Here is a 22,268-nt window from a genome sequence, read left to right as displayed (position 1 = left end):
TATTTTAAAGAAAGGAACTCTTCCCCCGCCAACCCCCACCAAGCCTGTATGGCATGCGTGGACACGGTTTCCATTTTTAGCAATTGCATAGGAAGAGACAGAATTAATGTAAGTTGAGAATTATGTGTTTTTAATGCTTTGGGGATATTACTAGTTTATAACATGATTGTACAATGTTGATTTTATAAGAATGGAAAGAAGGGAAAAAAGGCTAACCAAATTAACAAATATTACCTTTGTTCTATTGATGAAGGATTAAAATTTGGTGACCAAGTCATCATAATTTTGCAAAGCTACAGATTTCTCATATTTCACTTGTTTAATGAACTTTATCCCGTCTCAACTTTTCTCTCTCATCGTGCTGATTTTTGTAGCTACAATCTATTTTTGCTCTAATTTTGTTATTGTGTCATTTGTTTTTGGTCAATAAAAAGAGTGAGAAAGGAGACTTAACCCAGGATGCTGAGTTACCCCAGTGTAGAAAGAACTCTGATTAATAACGGAGATAAGAAAAATTGGTGTGTTTGTGTTTGTTGATAATAAAGAGGAGTGTGTCAGTGTGTGCAGCATCTCTTCAACCTTGGATAGATCTTAGCCAACTAATTCTTCAGTTTCTTAATCCAAGCAGGGAATTGAATATATTAAAGTAAATCTTGGGGCTTCTGTTATTTGTGTGGGAGAATAATAAGGATAAAAACATGAGAAATGGCATAGAATAAGGAAACTCTGTTTAGCTGAAAGATACTTAAGTTAGATATCAGAATATGTATAGGTTAAGGGAGCTATTATTTGTTTTACAAGGTATTGTTTTAAACTGATATTCAGTTATATTTTCAACTTATACATACTTTCTCCAAGAAAAAAAAGATAGCCATCAGGCTCTTACCTTCAACTTCCTTGTGCTGTTGGTTGTCTTTAGTGTAGATAAAATTGATCACAACACACTTCTGCTGCTGTTTGTCTTAAATTTTTTTATTGCTCAAACCAGGTGGCCATGAAAATTTTGCTAAAATGATTGATGAAGCAGAAGTACTGGAGTTCCCAATGGTAGTAAAGAATACGCGGGGTCATAGAGGTGTGTATGAGTTGTTGGTAAGGTATATAGTTTTGAAACTATTCTTATTAATATGAGTGACTTTGAAGAATAATTAGAGGGAAATTGTTAGGTGCATGATACCTCAGACTTACAGAAGGCTACTAAGCTGTTCAGTTTGGCTAAAAGCTATTTCTGTTTAGTGGTTACCTAGAGATTTTAACATACATGCTTAGACTGAGTCTCAAGTTAGACCTGTCTGTATCTTCCTCAATAATATAAGGACCGCCCGTAATCCCAGCACTTTGGGAGGCTAAGGCAGGTGGATCACCTGAGGTCAGGAGATCAAGACCAGCTGTCCAATGTGATGAAACCTCGCCTCTACTAAAAATACAAAAATTAGCCAAATACGGTGGCATAGACCTGTAATCCCAGCTACTCATGAGGCTGAGGCAGGAAAGTGGCTTGAACCTGGGAGGGAGAGGTTGCAGTGAGCCGAGATCATGCCACTGAACTCCAACCTGGGCTGTAGAGCCAGACTCTGTCTAAAAAAATGCAAAGAAACAATGTAAGACCTTAGATCACTAACTCCAGTCATCCCCCTCTAAAGATACATAGTTTGAAGACTTAAATGAATAAGGTAAAGCTATTAACACTTTATAAGATGTCATATGAAAATATCTTAATGATTTTGGATTAAGGTAGACTTTTTTTTTTTTTTTTTTTAAATGAGATGAATTTTGCTCTTGTTGCCCAGTCTGGAGCACAGTGGCGTGATCTCAGCTCACCGCAACCTGTCTCCCAGGTTCAAGCAATTCTCCTGCCTCAGCCTCCCAAGTAGCTGGCATTACAGGCATCCGCCACCACGCCCAGCTACTTTGTTTTTTGTATTTTTAGTAGAGACAGGGTTTCATCATGTTGGCCAGACTGGTCTTGAACTCCTGACCTCTGGTGATCCACCTGCCTCGGCCTCCCCAAGTGTGGGTATTACAGGCATGAGCTGCTGCGCCCAGCCTAAGATAGAATTTTAAGGCATAAAATGATACATCAGTCTGAGTACAGTGACATATTTTGTGTTTTGGCAGGGATGGCTGGATCAGAGTTCAGCTGGAACTGTTGACTGGATTCTTTATATTTGGCTTCTCCAGTAGGGCAGCCAAGAGTCTCAGGCCTCCTACGGTGAATGCTAAAGTGAACAAAGAAGCTGTATGACCGTTTATGGTCTACCTTCATAAGTCATAATAGAATTAATTCTGCTCTATTCTCTTATTTGGAGCAATCACAAACCCTCCTAGATTCAACCAGAAGTGACATAGATTCGGTATCCCTCCTTTCCCTTCCCCACCATGGGAGGAATTTAGAACCATATATCTAAAACAGCCACTTCCGTTGGCACAAAAATAGATAAATAGAGCAGTGGAACAGGCTAGAGAATTCAGAAATAAATTGAGGTAACATACTGCTATATTACTATATCCTAATATAGTATATTAGTATATTGTATAATAGTATATCACACATATGTTTTAATTCAGAGAGAAAAAGTTTTGCTAGTGAATAAGGTTGACATTATTGGCTAACCTGGAGAAGTACAAATCTGGACCCCTGCCTCACAACATGTATCAAAATAAATTTTAGTTTGTCATGAAAGAGTTTCGGGAGTGGTAAAAGGAGATTATTTACCTTGTCTTTATATATTTTTGTATGATTTCACTGTTAAAACAGTTCTAATAAGGAAAACTTAAGAAAAAAATAAAGTGTAATTGGTTCTGAAACAGCAGATTGTGATAAAAGAAAATTCAGATAATAGGTATCATCTACCCACAATTGATGACTTAACGTGTATTTGTATTCTTTTCAATCGTAGGTAAAGCTGTTTTCTTGGCTCGAGATAAGCACCATTTGGCTGATCTAAGCCATCTTATTCGCCATGAAGCACCATACCTGTTCCAGAAGTATGTTAAAGAGTCTCATGGACGGGATGTACGTGTCATTGTCGTGGGAGGCCGTGTGGTTGGCACCATGTTACGTTGTTCAACAGATGGGAGAATGCAAAGCAACTGCTCATTAGGTAAAAATAATGCAAATATCTTTCTAGTATATAGAGTGACATTATAACTTGTCCAGTGAGTATTCATTTGTGTGTAACTATAGACTTTCTTAATAAGCTGAAAAACGTGTTTTCTTTTACATGTAAATACGATTTTTACACATGCCATCAATGTAATTAAACTCGAGTTATTTTTCTAGTAATATAATTCTGTTTCACTGAATCATATTAAATCTGCCTTCACCCATTCTCAATTTGTAACCCAGTTTACACATGTATTGGATGTCTGACCGGAGTTAGAGATTCCCTCTTTGGTGATATACTTATTTTGTATATAATCGGAGTTCCTATAAGATGTCTTAACACATTTTACCCATTGGTCCAAATAAGATTGCTGATTTTGATTTTCTTAAATATGTATTTTCTCAGATCTCTTATTGTTCAGGTACATCAGAACTTAGGCTTTGGGTTTTTATCTTCCTCTGTTTATATCACTTTCTTAGTAATCTTGTACAGCTCATGACTTTAAATACCATTTGTATGTTTATTATTTCCAAATTTCTATCTCCAATTTAGACTTTTTTCACTGCTCCAACTCCAGGTTTATATAAGGAATTGCTTACTCAGTATCTCCAAAACTGAAGTCCTTACAATGTGTTCTACCTGTAGTTATCTCCTTATCATTTTATTCTTACGTATGTATGAGTGAGTGAATGATGGGGTCTTGCCTGTCACCCAAGCTGGAGTGCAGTGGCAGGATCACAGCTCACTACAGCTTCAACCTCCTAGGCTGAAGCAATCCTCCTGCCTCAGCCTCTCAAGTAGCTGAGACCACAGGCACATGCCACCATGCCCGGCTAATTATTTTATTTTTTATTTTTTGAAACAAGAGCCTCACTCTGTCACCCAGGCTGGAGTGCAGTGGTGCAATCTCACTCAGCTCCCTCACTGCAACCTCCACCTCATGAGTTCAAGTGATTCTCCTGCCTCAGCCTCCTGAGTAGCTGGGACGACAGGCACCTGCCACCACGCCCAGCTAATTTTTTTATTTTTAGTAGAGACAGGGTTTCACCATGTTGGCCAGGCTGGTCTCAAACCTCTGACCTCAGGTGATCTGCCTGCCTCGGCCTCCCAGAGTGCTGGAATTATAGGCATGAGCCACTACACCCCGCACCAGGCTAATTTTTTACATTTTTTGGTAGAGATATGGTCTCCCTATGTTGCTCAGGCTGGTTTCAAACTCCTGGGCTCAAGCAATCATCATGCATTGGCCTTCTAAACTTGTGGGATGATAGATGAGAGCCACCACTTCCAGCCTGTCTCTCTTGCTTAATGACAGCTCTTGTTTTTCTGATTTAGACCCAAATCCTTAGAGACATCCTGGTCCCTCTCTTCTCTTATACCTCATATTCAAATTGTCAGGAACCCTTTGAAATCTCTACTCTCAGAATGTTTCCAAATCTGACCATTTTTTACCATCTTCACTCCTGATACCGTCTTCTTATTTGGATTACCTATAGTAGCCCCTTAAGGGGTCCTCTTGCTTCTACTCTTCCCTCCTAATCTCTTCCTAACACCACAGTGGTATGACGGATGCTTTTACGTTGCAAGTCAAGTCAACTTTTGCTCAAAATCCTCTAATAGGGCCAGGCACCATGGCTCACACTAGTAATCCCAACACTTTGAGAGGCTGAGGCAGGAAGATCATCCTGAGCTCAAGGTTCAAAACTAGCCTGGGTAATAGAGGGGAAGACCCTCTCTCTACAAAATATAAAAATAAATTATCTGGGGCCAGGCTTGGTGGCCCAAACCTATAATTCCAGCACTTTCATAAGCCAAAGTGGATGGATCACTTGAGGCCAGGAGTTCAAGACTAGCCTGGCTAATATGGTGAAATCCCATCTCTACTAAAAAGTTAACCAGGTGCAGTGGCACATGCCTGTTTAGTCCCAGCTACTCAGGAGGCCGAGGCATGAGAATCTCTTGAACCAGGAGGCAGAGGTTACAGTGAGTCAAGATTGCCCCACTGTACTCCAGCCTGGGCGACAGAGTGAGACTGTCTCAAAAAGGAAAAAAAAAAAAAAATTAGCTGGGTATGGTGGCATGCACATGTGGTCCCAGCTACTCAGGAAGCTAAGGCAGAAAGATTGCTTGAGCCTGGGAGGTCGAGGCTACAGTGAGCCATGATCATACGATCATACCACTACACTCCAGCCTGTCTCAGAAACAAAAACAAACAAAATTCCTCCAATAGCTCCCCAGTTGCATTCCCAGAAAAATCTTAAGTTCTTGCCCTGGCTGCCAGGCCCTAGGTGATGTCATCCCTACTTATCTCTCTTGAGATCTGTAACCACATGGATGAATCTCAGAAACATAATGTTCATCTAAAAAGGCAAGTCAAAGAAGAGAATACATGTATTTCATTTATATAAAATATATGCAAAACTAAACAATGCAGTGTTGGAAATACAGACATTTAGTAAAACTAAAGGTGGAATATTGATAAGCATGAAATTCAATATGGTGGCTTATTCAGAATACATGATAGAGTAAGAACACAGTGAAGATTTGAAAGATATTGGTTATATTAATTTTACTTTCTATTTTCTTCTTTCTGATGGAATCTTGCTCTGCCACCCAGGCTGGAGTATAGTGGTGTGATGTTGGCTCACTGCAACCTCTGTCTCCTAGGTTCAAGCAATTCTCATGCCTCAGCCTCCTGAGTAGCTGGGACTACAGGTGTGCACCCCCATGCTGGGCTAATTTTTGTATTTTCAGTAGAGATGGGGTTTCGCCATGTTGCCCAGGCTGGTCTTGAACTCCTGGCCTCAAGTGATCCACTCACCTCAGCCTCCCAAATTGCTGGGAGCCACCAGGTGTGAGCCACCGTGCCCAGCCTACTTTCTATTCTTGAAAAATGACTTCTGCCTCCTTGAATTAGCTCTTCATGTCTCATTTTAATTTTTCATTATAACACATCATGCTGACTAGCTAGAAGAGAGCTAAATGGCATCTTTTCTTTTCTGGGTCACCTTTACCTTACTATGTTGAGATTTAATTAATAGTTACTCTTCATACTTTAAGCAAAAAGAACTTTAGAAAGCAACTTAGTTTTATATTAAGAAGTAAATCGTTTTTTATTAAGTTTGTTTTGAGGTCGGGTGCTGTGACTCAGTCCTGTAATCCCCCACTCAACACGTTGGGATGCCAAGGCAAGAGAATGGCTTGAGCCCTGAGGTTTGAGACCAGTCTGAACAATGTAGAGAGACCCCATATCTACAAAAAATAAATTAATTAAGCCAGACGTGATGATTCACACCTCTGGTCCCAGCCACTCGGGAGGCTGCATTCTGGCCTGGGCGACACAGCAAGACCCTGACTCAAAAAAAAACAAAAAAGGTTGTTTTGAGGTCCGTGAGGCTTACAAAGAGGTATAAAGGATTCCTTTGCACCCATTAACCAGCTTTAGAAATAAGCTGTCAATATAGTTATCTGTTTACTCTCTCTGATCATTTTCTTCTCTCTTCCCCACATCCTGAACTTGGTATTTATCTTTCCTATAATGTACTTTCAGTGCTTTTGTCTATATTCCTAAACTAGTTATTATTTTGTGTTATAAAACTTCATCCTTAGATACATCGTCAAGAGTGTTTCTGGGGTTAGCCCATTTACCCAGAAGTGGGATTTCTGTGTTGTAGTGTATTACAGTAACTTCAGCTCTACTAGATATTGCCAAATGATTCTCCAAAGTGAGTATACTACCTTAGGATTTCTCCTCATCAAATACTGTTTCGTATAGTGCCACCTTCTTGCCAACCTGTGAGGTCGGTAGACATTAAGCCTTTTGCCAAAATAACGTGAATTATGTCATGTCATTGTTTTAATTTATCTCTCACTGTTGAGGTTATGCATCTGTTCACTTTTTTAAGTGCATATTCCAGTATGTCATCTATGAATTGCCTGTGCAGGTCCTTTGTGTCTTTTTTTAATTGAGATTTTTTTTTCCTTTTTTGTGTTGATCTATAGGCTCTTTTTCGTTTTTTCTTTATAAAAATATTTTATTTTTTATAGAGATGAGGTCTCGCTGTGTTGCCCAGGCTAGTCTTGAACTCTTGGCTTCAGGTGATCCTCCCATCTCAGCCTCCCAGAGTCCAGTGATTATAGGTGTGAGCCACTGTACCTGGCCAGATTTATCTAATCTGACTTCAAATTCTTTTGTCAGTTATATGAATTGTAAGTACAGTATTTTCATCCCAGTCTGTGGTATTTCTTCTTTTTTTGATTACAGATTTTGATGGACAAAAATTGTCACTTTTAATGTCAAGCATATTCATCTATTTCTTTACGTTCTCTACTATTTTTAAATTGAAGAAATTCTTCTCCACCCTTTGGTCATGTTCAGTTCTTGAATACAGTCTTCTAAAAGCTTTTCCATATTTAGGACATTAATCTACCTGAAATTGATTTTGCTGTTCAGCGTGATGAAAGAGATCCTGTTTTCTTTTTTCAAAATGGGTAACTGGTACTTACTGAATAGTCTGTTTATTACTAATTTGTAATGTATTTAATTTCCACGTGTGCATGGGTCTATTGCAGTGTCACTTAGTCTATTGTATCGTGCTTTTTCTCTGAATACCAGTCTTTATTCTTTTGGTACTATGTGTAGATATCTGATAGAGCAAGAGCCTCTCTACCTTGTTTGTCAGAATTGAATTGCAGTTTGTGTTCAGTGTTTTACTATTGTGAGCAATAATACTATAAACATCCTTGTGAATATGCTTTGTTTTATATACTGGTGCTTTTGTCTTGATAAGGCTCATCAAGGTTGGAATTGCTGTAACAAAATACATATTTAAAAAAATTTATGGCCAGGCATAGTGACTCACGCCATAATCCCAGCACTTTGGGAGGCTGAGGTGGGAGGATCGCTTGAGGTCAGGAGTTTGAGACCAATGGGCAACATGGTGAAACCCCATCTCTACTAAAAATACAAAAATAAGCTGGGCATGGTGGCAGGCACTTGTAGTCCCAGCTACTCAGGAGGCTGAGGCAGGAGAATCACTTGAACCCAGGAGGTGGAGGTTGCAGTGAGCTGAGGTCATGCCACTGCACTCCAGCCTGGGCAACACAGCAAGACTCTGTCTCTAAATAAATAATCAGATTCCTTTTTTTTTGAATCCGCCTCCCGGGTTCACGCCATTCTCCTGCCTCACCCTCCTGACTAGCTGGAACTATAGGCGCCTGCAACCATGCCTGGCTAATTTTTTGTATTTTTTGTCAAGACAGGGTTTCACCGTTTTAGCCAAGATGGTCTCGATCTCCTGACCTTGCGATCCGCCCGCCTCGGCCTCCCAAAGTGTTGGGATTACAGGTGTGAGCCACCGCGCCTGGCCCAGATTACTTTTTTAAAAGCCCGTAACTTTTTGCATTTCAATTTGTAATTTTTTTTTCCCCCCATCAGATGAGAATTACTTGCTATCTTGTGGCTATTTTACTTTGTATTTTTCTCACCATGAACGATGAGAGAATCTTTTCATAGTTTATTTGATCATTTGTATTTACTTGTATATGTATTGCTCTTCATTATATTTGCTTACTTTTAAATTGGGCAGTTTTTGTCTTTTGCATAGCATTTCTGACCAATGACTACTAAATGCCAGTATGTCCACCCCAGATCTCAGAAACGCCACCATACAATTTCCAGATTCTCCTCATTTGAGAACCACTGCTTTAGAACCTCCAGTATAGTGTTAAGCAATAAGGATTGCAGTGATTTCTGTCTAGTTTCTGATTTCCTCTGAAATAGGTTTAGTGTTTTGCTATTTAGGATATTATATTTAAGGAGGTTGATTCTATTAGAGATTGTGTTAGAGTTTTTAGGAGGGATGATTGTCAGATTTTATCCTGTGCCATCTTGGCATCTTTAATTTAGGACCAGAAAGGTTCACAGCTCGGTTTTATTTAGCTATCCTAATGAGGGTCCTTAAGACCTTTAATTTCTTGGTGTGATGGATTATGTTGATACATTTTAGGTTAAAAATAATTTTTCTGGCCAAGTGCAGTGGCTCATGCCAGTAATCCCATCTCTTTGGGAGGCCAAGGTGGGCCGTGAGCTCAGGAGTTCAAGAGCAGCCTGGGCAACATGGCAAAACTGTATCTCTACAAAAAATACAAAAATTAGCTTGGCATGCTGGCACATGCCTGTAAACCCAGTTAACTCAGGTGGTTGAGATGAGAGGGAGAGGTGGAGGCAATTAAAAATTGCCCTTTGCATTTTTAAAATAAACCTTCTTTGGATAGCTTACTGTTCTTTCAAAAATTACTGAATTTGTTTTTTTCATTTTTATTTAGATTTATTATTATTATTATTATTATTATTATTATTATTATTATTATTATTTGCAGTTGCAAGATGTCATAGAATGAAAACAGAGCTCCCATAAAATGGAAGGGGACCAAAAGAGGTTGTCGCTCCCTGCTCGAATGCCGGGGTTTATATCCTGATCATTGTGCCTCCCCCTGTGCTCTCAGGTGGTAGATGATTTGACTATTTCTTTACCTCCTGCTTTAGCCTAATTTGTATTTTAGCGAGTCCTTTTTACTACTTGATTGGTCGGGTGTGAGCTGAGTTACAAACCAGTGTTTAAAGGTGGGTGTGGTCACCTTCCCAGCTAGGCTTAGGAATTCTTAGTCGGCCTAGGAAATCCAGGTAGTCCTGTCTCTCAGTCCCCCTCACAACAGCAAAAAACTCAAGTGCTGTTGGGGAGGTTGGCCGACGACCACTTTTAACTGCTTCCTGCTGAATTGGGGTGTAGTAGGGGTCGTGCAGTTGAGATTTCCTCTGGAGGGGTGCCTTTGATGTCATTAACATCGGAGCATGTGCTAGCAGGCTGGTCCAGGGGTCCACAGTAGATCTTAATCATGGACTGCATTTGGGGCTCCATTTGAAGAACCATTTGTAGTTTTACAGCTTCGATTCTGGAAGAGACAAACTTAATAAGGAGGTTAAAGATACAGGGATTGAAATGTATGGCTTGAAGTGCAAGGGCAAATGGGTATGGGTGGTGAAAATGGGGTTTCCTTTAGAAAAACTCCTGTACGATGGAGCATCAATATTTCCGAGAAGCCACATTCTTGGACCATGCTTTGAGTATTATAGCTCCTTTAGAAGCCGTGGGTCACGGAAGAGAACTGTGGAACTCAGCAACTAGTGTTCGGCTTGATTAGGACGAACCTGGGCACTTAGCTGTGAAGGAACAATGGCAAGCCTTTGGCCCTGTTGGGAGTAGCAATGGGTGTCTTGCTGGATCACGAGCACAGCGGACACCCTGCCGGATCCAGAGGGGTGGAAGTCAACAGCGGGTCTGGGATGGCGGCAAACAGCAGTCAGTGGTGGACGGCGAGCGAAAGCTCAGCTCGAGCCATAACAAACACAGACCACAAGAGAGTGCAGTTGCAAGATTTAATAGAGTGAAAACAGAGCTCCCAACAAAGGGAGGGGACCCAAAGGGGGTTGTCCTAGAATATTTTCATCTATTTGTATGAGTAAGATTGGCCCATATTATTATTTTTTAAAAACTTTATCACTTTTGATATTAAGGTTATGCTGGCTTTATTTAATGTATTCAGGAGTTTTCAGTCTTTCCCTAGGGCATTCTATAATGGTAAAGTAACAACACTGGAATAAAGGATAGCTAAATAAAACTGAGCTGTGAACCTTTCTCGTCCTAGTTCCTTTTGTAGTAATAGTTTTTATCACCTTCTGAAACCCTTCTGTAATAATTGCCCTGTTAAAGTTTGCCACTTCTGGGGCGGTTTTGGAAATAAATGATCCATTTCTTTTAGGTTTCCAATTTTTTGCCAAAGAGTTTTGTGAGATATTTGCATATGCTGCTTTTAATCTCTGCTTTGTGTGTGATTCTCTTTCTTGTCTTTCTTAATCTTACCAAAATAGCCTTTGTATTTTTAAAAAATTCTGTCTTTCTGTTGTATTCATTTTACTTTTTGTTTTCATTTTATCTGTCTTCCTAGTTTCTTTGGCTAGAACGTTTAGTTTTTTGTTTCAAAATGAAGGCATTTCATGTTAAACATCTTCCTCTGGAGAACTTCCACAGTGTTGGAAGGTATTAATATGAAGCATCTTTCTCTTTTATTTACAGATGGTTCTCATTTTTCTTTGTGATTTCTTTGATCCAAGGGATCAATTTTGCAACCTCAAAGTAGTTAATATTCTTTTGGCTGCCTTTACCATTACCCCATTACCTTCTGATTTTCTTGACTTACTAATATTGTCAGAGAATGTGGCCTGTAACATTTTTTTTTTAAATTTCATTAAGTTGTTTTTGGTGTGTGACCAGCATGATTGTTAAGGAAAAAATGTATATATGGATGTATAGTCAGGAGAAATAAAGATGTGAAGTAAGTTTATTTTGCCTGTGTTTTCTATAAGCAGTATATAGCTAAGTTTTGTTTTTTATTCAAATCGGACTAGTTTCCATCTTTTAATGGAAGATTTGGTCCATTTTTTATATAGTTACTAATATACTTCATTTTATTTCTTCCATCTTATTTTGTGTTTATTATTTAACTCAAATTGTTCCTTATTCTTTTGCTTTTCTGATTTTTGCTGGTTTGTAAGGTACCATTTTATTTTCACTCCTGCCACCAAACCCAGTTTATTTGGGAGATCAGCGAGGGTTTTGCATTCCATTAATGGTTACCTTCTATTTTCTTATGCTCATAATCAGACACAGTCTCTACAGTTACTTGAGAAGATCATTTTCCTTGATACTTTATTTACTACTTCACTGTACCATCATAATAATAATGAAGTATTTGGAATACCTTTACTTTCCCCGGGCATTCCTTGTTCCCTGTCCCCTCCAATGGGAATATTAGAACAATTTTATTTCCTTCCTACTCCTTCCTCTTGATTCGTTCATTTATTGAGTAGTTTCGAGTACCTCCAAAGTGTCAAGTACTGCTGTAGCTGTAATTTATTTATTTATTTATTTATTTTTGAGGTGGAATTTTGCTCTTGTTGCCCAGGCCGGAGTGCAGTGGTGTGATCTCGGCTCACTGCCACCTCTGCTTTCTGGATTTAAGCAATTCTCCCACCTTGGCCTCCCACATAGGTGGCATTACAGGCACCCACCACCATACCCAGCTAATTTTTGTATTTTTAGTACAGACGGGGTTTCACCATGTTGGCCAGCCTGGTCTCGAACTCCTGACCTCAGGTGATCCGCTCTCCTTGGCCTCCCATAGTGCTGGGATTACAGGCATGAGCCATCACCCCTGGCCTCTTGTAGCAGTATTCTGTATATAGTAGTGAACACAACAGACAAAAAATCCGTAGTCTCGTTGACCTTACGTTCCAGTTTTGCTGAAATCATGTAGTAGTTTTAGTTCAAGTCTGTTTGTAATTTGTTTTACTGTATGTCTCTTCTGTTTCATGAACCCTTATATGGCATTTTATCCATTCCCAGGCAGTCTGTCTTTACCTACTTAAAATGAATTATACCTGTATTGCAAAGTACTCACCATGGTTTACTCCTCATATTCATCTTCCCATATCTTGAGATCTCTGTTAGCCATTTACTAGTATGTTAGTATCATTTCTTGATTATTTTTCCTGGTGGGCTATCAGAGTCATAGATACCCTCACATATTCTGTTAATACAAAAAATACACTCGAAGTGCTTTTTCTATTCTCTCATTCAGAAACAATTCACACAGAACACTTATTTGACCACATGTGAGGGATTTCTCTTATCTATTTGGAGATACCATCAGATCTGACAGGTCGAGGGCTCAGTCACCAAGAGTCACCAAGACTATCCCCCACTTCCCACCTCACCCCCTTCAGACACCAGTTGCAAGTCCAGACCTACAGAACTTCTGACCAACTGGCTTCAAGTTGGGGTTCCCTTGACTTTCTGCTTAGGTTTGATTAATTTGCTACAGCAGCTCACAGAACTCAAGGAACATTTACATTGTGTTTACCTGTATATCATAAAGGATATTTCAAAGGATACAGGTGAAGAGATGCATAGGGCAAGGTATGGGAGAAAGGATATGAAGCTTCCATGCCCTCCCAGGGCGTGCCACCCTTCAGGAGCCTCTGTGTTCTGCTATCCAGAAGCTTTCTGAACCTTGCCCTTTTTGATATCCAATCGGATAGACATAATTGATAACCATGTAAAAATGTAATTGAACCAAAAGGGTATGATCTAACACTAGTAGACTGAGTAGGGAAACCCAGCAAGGCTTGTCTGTTCAGATTCTTCTTGGCCTCTCTCTGCCACATTCTTTCCTCCAGGGTATGGGGCAGGCCTGGAATGAAGTCTTATGACCAACAATCAGAAAGGCTGTAAAAGATTAGAGTCCTGCTGTGGGGTAGGTGAAAGGAGGACAGGGGAAGGTTAGATTATATTTTCTAAGGCCTACAGTGCCCCAACATTATAACAGAAGACTATAACAAGGGCTGTTGGAGTTATATGCCAGGAACCGTGGACAAAAAGCAATATATAATTTAGATCAGAATATCACACGTCTGGCTGGGCGCGGTGGCTCAAGCCTGTAATCCCAGCACTTTGGGAGGCCGAGACGGGTGGATCACAAGGTCAGGAGATCGAGATCATCCTGGTGAACACGGTGAAACCCCGTCTCTACTAAAAAATACAAAAAACTAGCCGGGTGAGGTGACGGGTGCCTGTGGTCCCAGCCACTCGGGAGGCTGAGGCAGGAGAATGGCGTGAACCTGGGAGGCGGAGCTTGCAGTGAGCTGAGATCCGGCCACTGCACTCCAGCCTGGGTGACAGAGCGAGACTCCGTCTCAAAAAAAAAAACAAAAACAAAAGAATATCACACGTCTTTCTTTCTCCCTGAAAGAAGAATAATACTTTGTCTGAGATATAATTCTTATATTGTAAGAGTCTAGCTTCAATTCTACCACCTTTAAGATTTTATTGTTGCAGTTTAATGTCCAAATCTACTCTAATTTTTTTTGTTTGTGGGTAATTTATTCTTTGTAAATATTTTTAGTAGTGCTCAAATTTTATTGGGATTTTGTAGATATATTTGTGTCTTGTCTTATCTGTTTAACCTGGATTTTAACTGTTTTAGTCAGCAGACTAAATTTATTCCTTATACAGTTTTCTGGAAAATTTCTTCGTTAATTGTCGCCTCTCCTCCATCAGTTTCTGTCCTGAGGAGTATTTTTCTGATTCAGTTCTCCAGTTTTCTTTTTTTTTTCTTTTTTCTTTTTTCTTTTTTTTTTTTTTTTTTGAGATGGAGTCTCATTCTGTTGCCCAGGCTGGAGTGCAGTGGCATAATCTTGGCTCACAGCAACTTCTGCCTCCCAGGTTCAAGCGATTCTTGTACCTCAGCTTCCCGAGTAGCTGGGACTACAGGTACATGCCACCACACTTGGCTAATTTTTGTATTTTTAGTAGAGATGAGGTTTCACCATGTTGGCCAGGCTGATCTTGAACTCCTGACCTCAAGTGATCCACCTCAGCCTTCCAAAGTATTGGGGTTACAGGTGTGAGCCATCACATCTGGCCCAAATCCTTTATCTTTTATGATTTCACCTCACATTTTTAGCTATGCTTTGCATATTCCTTGATTTTCTAAGTCAACTCTCAAAAGCGACTGTACTCTCTTTGAGTTTCTCTGTTGGATTTTTTAGTTGAGTAATCGTGTTTTTGTTTTAACTTCAGAAAGTCTTTTTGTACTGAACTTGAATTTCCTTAAAGAGCTCTTATTTCTTTCATTAAAGTCATAGATGGATTATTATTGTTTTGTTCTTACATCAGGGCTCACTCAACTTGGGTTATTTGTAGTATTCTACATGGCCTCAGTCTTACAAGTGCTGTGAAGCAGAATCATCTAAGTCATGGGGCATGCTTCTACGGAAGTACCTAAAAGAAGTCTTTTGTTTCCTTGACTCCTTGATTCCTACAGCCTCAGTGGTAGGGAGGATCCACCTCACCTGTCTAGCTACTTCTGGCCTTACTGGGGTCAAACACTACAGGCAAACTCACGTTATGTTGTCATCCTCACTCCTACGGATACACAGAGCTCTTGGAGCCTAGCTCTTCTTAAAGTTCTTTGCCTTCCTGTCCTTAATTCAGAGCTTTGTGAAGCTGATCTCCAAGTGAGAAAATCAAGTTCTACTTCCTTTCTCTTCCTTCCTTTTGTCAAGACCAAAGACTTCACTTAAATCCAGCCAGCTACCTTATGACCCAGAAGCTTTTTGGCTTTGAAATGACAGCTAGAGTCAAGTGGGGGGCTGTAGAGGAAGAGAGCTGTGTTCAGGTCACCACCTTCCCAGATCTTATCCCATCCTCGGTTCTGTTATGCACGTTTATTATTTTTATAAATTGAAAACCAATAATACTTTTGCCATCTGTAAAGTCTAATTGTATTGATGCTGAACTTCCTTATACTTGGTTTATATTATTGCAAGTAAGATAGACTTGGGAAAAATATTGACAACTTATGAAGTCATCAATTCCTAGGAGACTGGATACAGAGAAGATTCCTAATTAAGGAAATCTAGACTTAGAAGTCCTAATTTTACACTAGAATAGCACCTTTATTTTCACTTTTTTTTTTTTTTTTTTGAGGCAGAGTCTTGCTCTGTGGCCCAGGCTGGAGTGCAGTGGCCGGATCTCAGCTCACTGCAAGCTCCGCCTCCTGGGTTTACGCCATTCTCCTGCCTCAGCCTCCTGAGTAGCTGGGACTACAGGTGCCTGCCACCTCGCCCAGCTAGTTTTTTGTATTTTTTTAGTAGAGACGGGGTTTCACAGGGTTAGCCAGGATGGTCTCGATCTCCTGACCTCGTGATCCACCCGTCTCGGCCTCCCAAAGTGCTGGGATTACAGGCTTGAGCCACCGCGCCCGGCCTTATTTTCACTATTAATTTAGAAGAGAGGCTTAGCTTTGGAAGCCAACTTTAATTTTATTTCAAAAGTTCATGATTTTGTTAATTTCCTGTCTTGTTTCTCTTGCCAGGTGGTGTGGGGATGATGTGCTCATTGAGTGAACAAGGGAAGCAGCTAGCTATCCAGGTGTCTAATATCCTGGGGATGGATGTATGTGGCATTGACCTGTTGATGAAAGATGACGGCTCCTTCTGCGTCTGTGAGGCCAATGCAAATGTAGGTTTCATCGCCTTTGATAAGGCTTGTAATCTAGATGTAGCTGGTATCATAGCAGACTATGCCGCCTCCCTTCTACCCTCTGGCCGGCTCACCCGGCGTATGTCCCTGCTCTCCGTGGTATCCACTGCCAGTGAGACTAGTGAGCCGGAGCTGGGTCCCCCAGCCAGCACTGCTGTTGACAACATGAGTGCAAGTTCCAGCTCTGTTGACAGCGACCCTGAAAGCACGGAGCGAGAGCTGCTCACCAAGCTCCCAGGGGGCCTGTTCAACATGAACCAGCTGCTAGCCAATGAAATCAAACTGCTGGTGGACTGACTCCACTGGTAATTAACCAACAAAACCCTTGTAAAACTTTCTTTCTTTTTTCTTTTCTATTTTTGAAACCAACTTGCAATGCTGTTCATGGAGGATGCTCAGAAGATGAGAGAAAATTAGTAGGATTAGTTGGAGAGAGTGGGAGATAGATGAGACCTCTGCTCGTAAGATGTTACTTTCATTTACAAATCCTACAAATAGAGAGGCAGAAGAGGTGGGGTATAGAAAAATGTCAGGCTCTCATAGTTACCCTTTTAAATTGCTAAAAAATTTGTCTACTCATAGGCCATGAGGAACAAATACTTTTTTTTTCACGGTCCCTTGCTTTTGTTTTTGTACAAAAAAAAAAAAAAGTTTTGCTACAAATATCCGAGTAGCATAACTTCACATTGTGTTGGAAGATTTGTCATTGAGGAAAACATCTGCTTAAATTGCAGGAATTTTTCTATTATACAGCTCTGAAAATTCTGCCATTTCCTTATTAACTAGCAGCTTTAGTTTGTAGTTTATGAAATCTCGAGGGGCTCTTTTACTGGGATTTCTTATTTTTGTTTTTTCCCCCTTAATTTGGTGGGAGGGTCAAAGTGACTATAACCCAATAAAGACTTCTTAATAACAAAATTGGCATGTTTGCATGATGAAATGGAAATGAACAGTATTGCAATGTCCGGTATACAAAATAACATTTATTCAATGTAGATAAAATTACACTAGTTTAAAATATGTGCATTGACTTGTATTTGTTAGTGTTTTAGTCTTTTTTGGAAGATGTGCTCTGTTAATGTTGCTTTTTTTTTTTTTTAATACATGCTAGTCTAACATTTCCTGCTCTATGCCTGCATCTTTAACAATGGCCAAAGTGAAGAAAATGCTACCTTTTTTGTTAACAAGACACTGACTTGAAACGTGTACATTTAAAGCCTTTTATTTTTTCCCTTTTTCTTTTGGTGGTTGGGCATTTAAATAAGGACAAGGAAAAATATTTTTGGGGGCAAATCAAGAGCCTATGAGTTCTAAGTATACAGCTGAAGTGATTTTGAATGCCAGCGTTATATATTTGCATTTTTCACATTTTACGAGGGAGTATATGTGTATGTGTGTGCACGCATGCATGTGTATGTGTTTTGCTTTTTGTTTACATCAACTAATCAAAAAGGATAATTTAGAAAATGGAGCATGATGGGAAACAGAGTTTATGACTTTAAAAAACAGATGAGTTGTTTTCATAAGTAGACTCCACTGGGGTAGAGGTATTCACCTTAAAACATAGGGTGAATAGATGCTTTTTTAGGCCTTTTTGTGTATATGTACGTTGTTTGTTTTTTTCCTTTTGTTTCTAGCCTGTTCAGTGTACAGTTTATTCAAGGCTACATGCTTTTCTTTAATGCTTCTGGCTATGCATTTTCTCTTTTTACATATAGGATTTGGGATTGGGGGTGGGTTGGATGTTTTTGTTTGGGGACTTATTTAGTAGTATTGAGTCTCTTATAGCCCTACTCTTAAGCCTTCAATACTGTCCACTCTTTATATTCCTTTACTTTCAGAATTTATAAAAGCCCCCAAACTGCATATAATATGAGCCTTTAAAACATGGGTAAAACTAATCCCATTGATGGGTTTGGATGGTATGTTAAGAAACGGAGATGCTGCAGAGCCCAACGTAATTTTTTAAACAGCAAGTTTTCCATCTCCCTACAAATCCTCTGAAGCTTTTACCCAAGCCTTTCTTGCCTCTCCAGTGCTATTTTCCTTCAGATGGACCTTAAACATAATTTCTTGGACACTACTAGAGAGACTTCGAGGCAATAATAAAATATCAGTATTAACCAGCTATAACAGAGGTTTGATCATGCTTACTTGTACAGTTTTTCCCCCGTTTTAAAAAGGAATGTAATAAAATTTGTTTTTTCCGTAGAATTAAATAATATTAAAATTGAGTGAAAGGTTGATTGTTGATGAATAGAATAGTACCTCTCATCTGTGCAGTGTCTCATTTCACCTCAGAGAAAAGGATACATAAGAGGAGTTTGTAATTTATCTTAGGATATTCTAATTGCATTTAAAAGAACTTGCACAGGGTAACTGGGGGACTCACATACATATATTAGTACCTCTGACTCATTAACAGAAAGAAATACTTGGTACTTCTTTCACTGAAAGACCATACTGTGGAGGATGCATACTATTTGGTATAGAGAAATAAATGAGGAAGAAAGAACTGCTTAATTAAATTATCATTCATATGTTCATGTAGAGACCATCTGGTTGCCATGTGTATTATGACAATACACTTTGAATAGTTACATATCACAAGTATGTAGATGAATACATTTAAACAACCTCTTTATTCAATGAAAAGGTCATGTTTGTGTTGGTGGGGTAAGGCATCAGGAAAAATGTAGTTAGTCTTTTTTTAACTTATATCAAATTAACCAACTATATTGTAGGAAATATGTGAAATTAGTTCATTAGCTTTATTCACTGTTATGCATTCACATGATATTAAAACACACACTCACATGTTAGAATGAAAAGAGCAGTAATTATCTTAGATTTTAAAAACATGGATATCTTCTTGAATTCCTTCAAGATTAAGGTAAAGAATAAGAGCAAATCATTCTGGAACTACCCTAAGGAAACAGCAGCAGATATTTAGGTGAAAGTTAAATTTATTTTCATAATTGTTTAATAACTTGTATAATCTTCATTGCTATTATAAGAGATAAAATTTGTATATCAAATATGTGTAATGATAAAATCTGAATTATTGTAAATATTTTGCATATTGTTAAAATTGTAATTCTAAATTGTATTTCAAAAATAATTATTTCTGATATTGTTTTTATGTCACCCATGATGAAAACTGGACTTTATATATCTAAACATATAAGTATGAACTCTTCTATTTAAAATTTTTAATAGTTTTTTTCTTTTTTGGTGCCTATAATTGATTGGTCATTTCTGCTGGCTTTTCTCCAATGAACATTGAAATCTTTCTGTATATGTTATCAATAAGAAAACTACCCTGGAACAGTAGAAAAACCCAACAAGAGACTTCATTCATCAAGCACATTATCAGACTTTGAGAAGGTATTGAAGGCATTGACTTTGAAAATCATCTTTTTCTCAAGAAGAAAGCAATGGAGAAGCAAATTTGCTTCATTCAGTGAATCCCCAGTTTGGGGTTTGTGGGGCTTAGAGACATTGTGAAATCAAATCTTGTGTTATACTTTTCTCCTGGCTCACTTTTTTTGAGAAGGTTTATGGGCTATTTGGCTGGTGAGACACGATCCCCTCCTAAGAAAATGTAGGTGCTCAGACAGGTAACCACTGCTGCTACTGTTTTTATTTGTTTGTTTGTTTAATTTTATTTAAGATTTGTTTTTGTTGTACTAGGATTTTTAAAAATGTAATATATTGCAGGATTTATAACCAGGTTCACTGACTGCTTGCTTGCTTTCTTTTTTTTTTTTTTTTTTTTCTTTTCTTAAAAAAAGAAAACAAAATTTCATTTAAAATACATTTAGGCACCTTTGGAGCTTGGATTTTGGAATGTTTCAGTAGTGGACAGAAATCTGCTGTTGGAATCTTCTAGTCTTCCAGGTTTAATTTGAAATGTTTTTAGTTTTGTTTTGGATTTTTGTGTGGTATTTTATTTCCTTTATACCAATGCCATTTTGCCATGCTGTTTTGGGGTGGCTGCCTAACTCTAGTGAAAATTCTTTCTGTATTAACGAAAGTTTGGCCTTTGAAAATCCTTAATGTTTTGCATTTTTTACATTGTTTTTAAAGAAATATTCTAACTGCTTGCACTGTTACTGTTCTTTACCAGCCTTTTCAGGAGCCAAAAAAACAAATACAAACAAACAAAAAAATACCCAGAGAAAAAACTTTCCTTCTTCCCCCTTCCTGATGATGAGTGAGAAGTATTGAGAACTTTCGGGGTCAGTGCCCTTCTAAACTCCCCTTCCCCCAATAATGCAGCTGTGTAATGAATGGTAAATGCACCGGTTTGGATTCAGGCACAGCCCCAGTCTGCCTGCAGGTAATTTGACTCTTTCTCCTTTCTTTCCATCACTAGGCTAACTTTCTTTTTTTACAACTTCTTCCTTTATGTACTTCAAAAAGTAACCGTGGGTTTGTCGTAATTCTCACTTAAAAATAATGCATAAACATATCTAGCGAGTAATATGATTAAAGAAGAGCTTTTGGGGGTAAAGTTTGACTTGGTTATGATATACCCAAGACTTTCTTGGGAACTTTATCCATTTAGATGACTCCATTTCTTGCATATATATCTATAATTAAGTATTTCAGAGTGTGACTTTTTTGGCTTTGTTTTTGTTTTGGGTTTGTTTGTTTCTTCCATTGTGCTACTCTGGCTTAAGCTTTTTCAGGGGTTGGTGTTCCGAATACACACTGAGCTCACAGTATAAAGACATCAATTAGGAGTTGACAGGTATGGAAAACTAGAGTTTTGAAAGGTAAAATTAGGTTCTAGGTTATATATATGGTAAAAACTCAACATAGCATTCATTTTACCTTAGTGCTTGTCTTTCTGTGACATTATAAAAGTGAAAGGGAATAATAAGACAAAGATAATACAAAAAAAATTAGTTCTTTTAGGAGCAATGTGATTTCAGAACTAATCATTTTGGCATTTCTAAGATACTAGTTCTAACAAGGAGATGTAAGCAGTTTGAGATGATCAGAAAATCATGGTTTAAACCTTCAAAAATTACAGGTTTGGACAGATAGGAGGACATTTCTGAAGCACAACATGGCTAAGCACGTTAACCAAGGACATAAAATGTCAGGGATAGGACTATACCTTGTCCATTTGAATAGCCTTTCTGTTAAGTGGTAAATTAAACTATCCTGTCCTCTGTCTTTACCCCAGTCTACCTACCCTTTCTTCCTTTCTCCTATACTTCCTAGAGTTTTAGCTCTGAACTTTTATTATTTTGGATATTATCATCTTTCTAATAGGTAGAATTTTAGTGGAAGTAATCAGGGCCTTTTCAAGATACACTTCTGCATAATTTCATCCTGTGGCTTTAGACATACTATCCAAAGAGGCTATACATGCAGCAAGTCACTAGTTAGCGAATAGGAAGTCTTGGCTTGTAATGCTATTTCTTGTAGCTAAAGGAAGACATGTGATAAGTGATTAAGCTGTTCTGTGCTTCAGTTGACTCTTATAAGGACAATCATTCCCTTTAAGCATCTTAAGACAAAAATGTTTATCTGTTTAATTGGAATTTACTAACAGAGGGATCCCAGCTGTACTCACGCAAGAATGTGACGTATACAAAAAAAAAAAAAAAGGCTCATTCAGGAGAGCCTTGTTCTCTTGCTGATAAGAATGGCTAACATTAGTAACATTAGAGCATACAGACTATGTGATTGTATTAGGCATGGAGAGTTAAACAGCCTCCGATCAGCTGCCTGTTTGAATACCACTGACTTGCTAAGAATGATCTCGCTTTTAGATTTTACCATAGTCAGACTTACTAGGTGAGCCTTATATAGCATATATACCTGGGTGCTATTGTGGGGTTTGGGAACATGAGGGGTGGGGTGAACTGTTGTTGTTTTAGGTTTCAGTCAGACAGACATCCCTGTGCCTCAGTTCCCAGAAGCACAGCAGGCCTCTAGGAGCATCCGTGGGAACGGCGCAGTCCTGACATCACCAACTCTC

General features: G+C 38.8%; 1 protein-coding gene across 9 annotated transcripts in view; it reads left to right on the top strand.

The window, feature by feature from the left end:
• The window catches only part of RIMKLB (ribosomal modification protein rimK like family member B), a 111,596-nt gene that overhangs the window by 84,312 nt on the left and 5,016 nt on the right, over window positions 1-22,268 (top strand). For 6 of the 9 annotated variants that reach the window (XM_023192400.2, XM_023192401.1, XM_023192395.2 and 3 more), the window contains exons 4-6: window positions 989-1,075; window positions 2,901-3,104; window positions 16,104-20,612. In XM_023192400.2, the coding sequence (XP_023048168.1) occupies window positions 989-1,075; window positions 2,901-3,104; window positions 16,104-16,567 (755 nt within the window). In that variant the 3' untranslated portion in view covers window positions 16,568-20,612. The remainder of the gene's footprint in view (window positions 1-988; window positions 1,076-2,900; window positions 3,105-16,103; window positions 20,613-22,268) is intronic. The other 3 variants (XM_023192404.1, XM_023192402.2, XM_023192403.3) reach the window with 1 other exon arrangement.

Source organism: Piliocolobus tephrosceles, chromosome 10, assembly GCF_002776525.5.
Source record: "Piliocolobus tephrosceles isolate RC106 chromosome 10, ASM277652v3, whole genome shotgun sequence".
NCBI classification, from domain to species: Eukaryota; Metazoa; Chordata; class Mammalia; order Primates; family Cercopithecidae; genus Piliocolobus; species Piliocolobus tephrosceles.
Note: the sequence above shows the minus strand (reverse complement) of the source record. Positions and strands in the feature narration are given on the sequence as shown.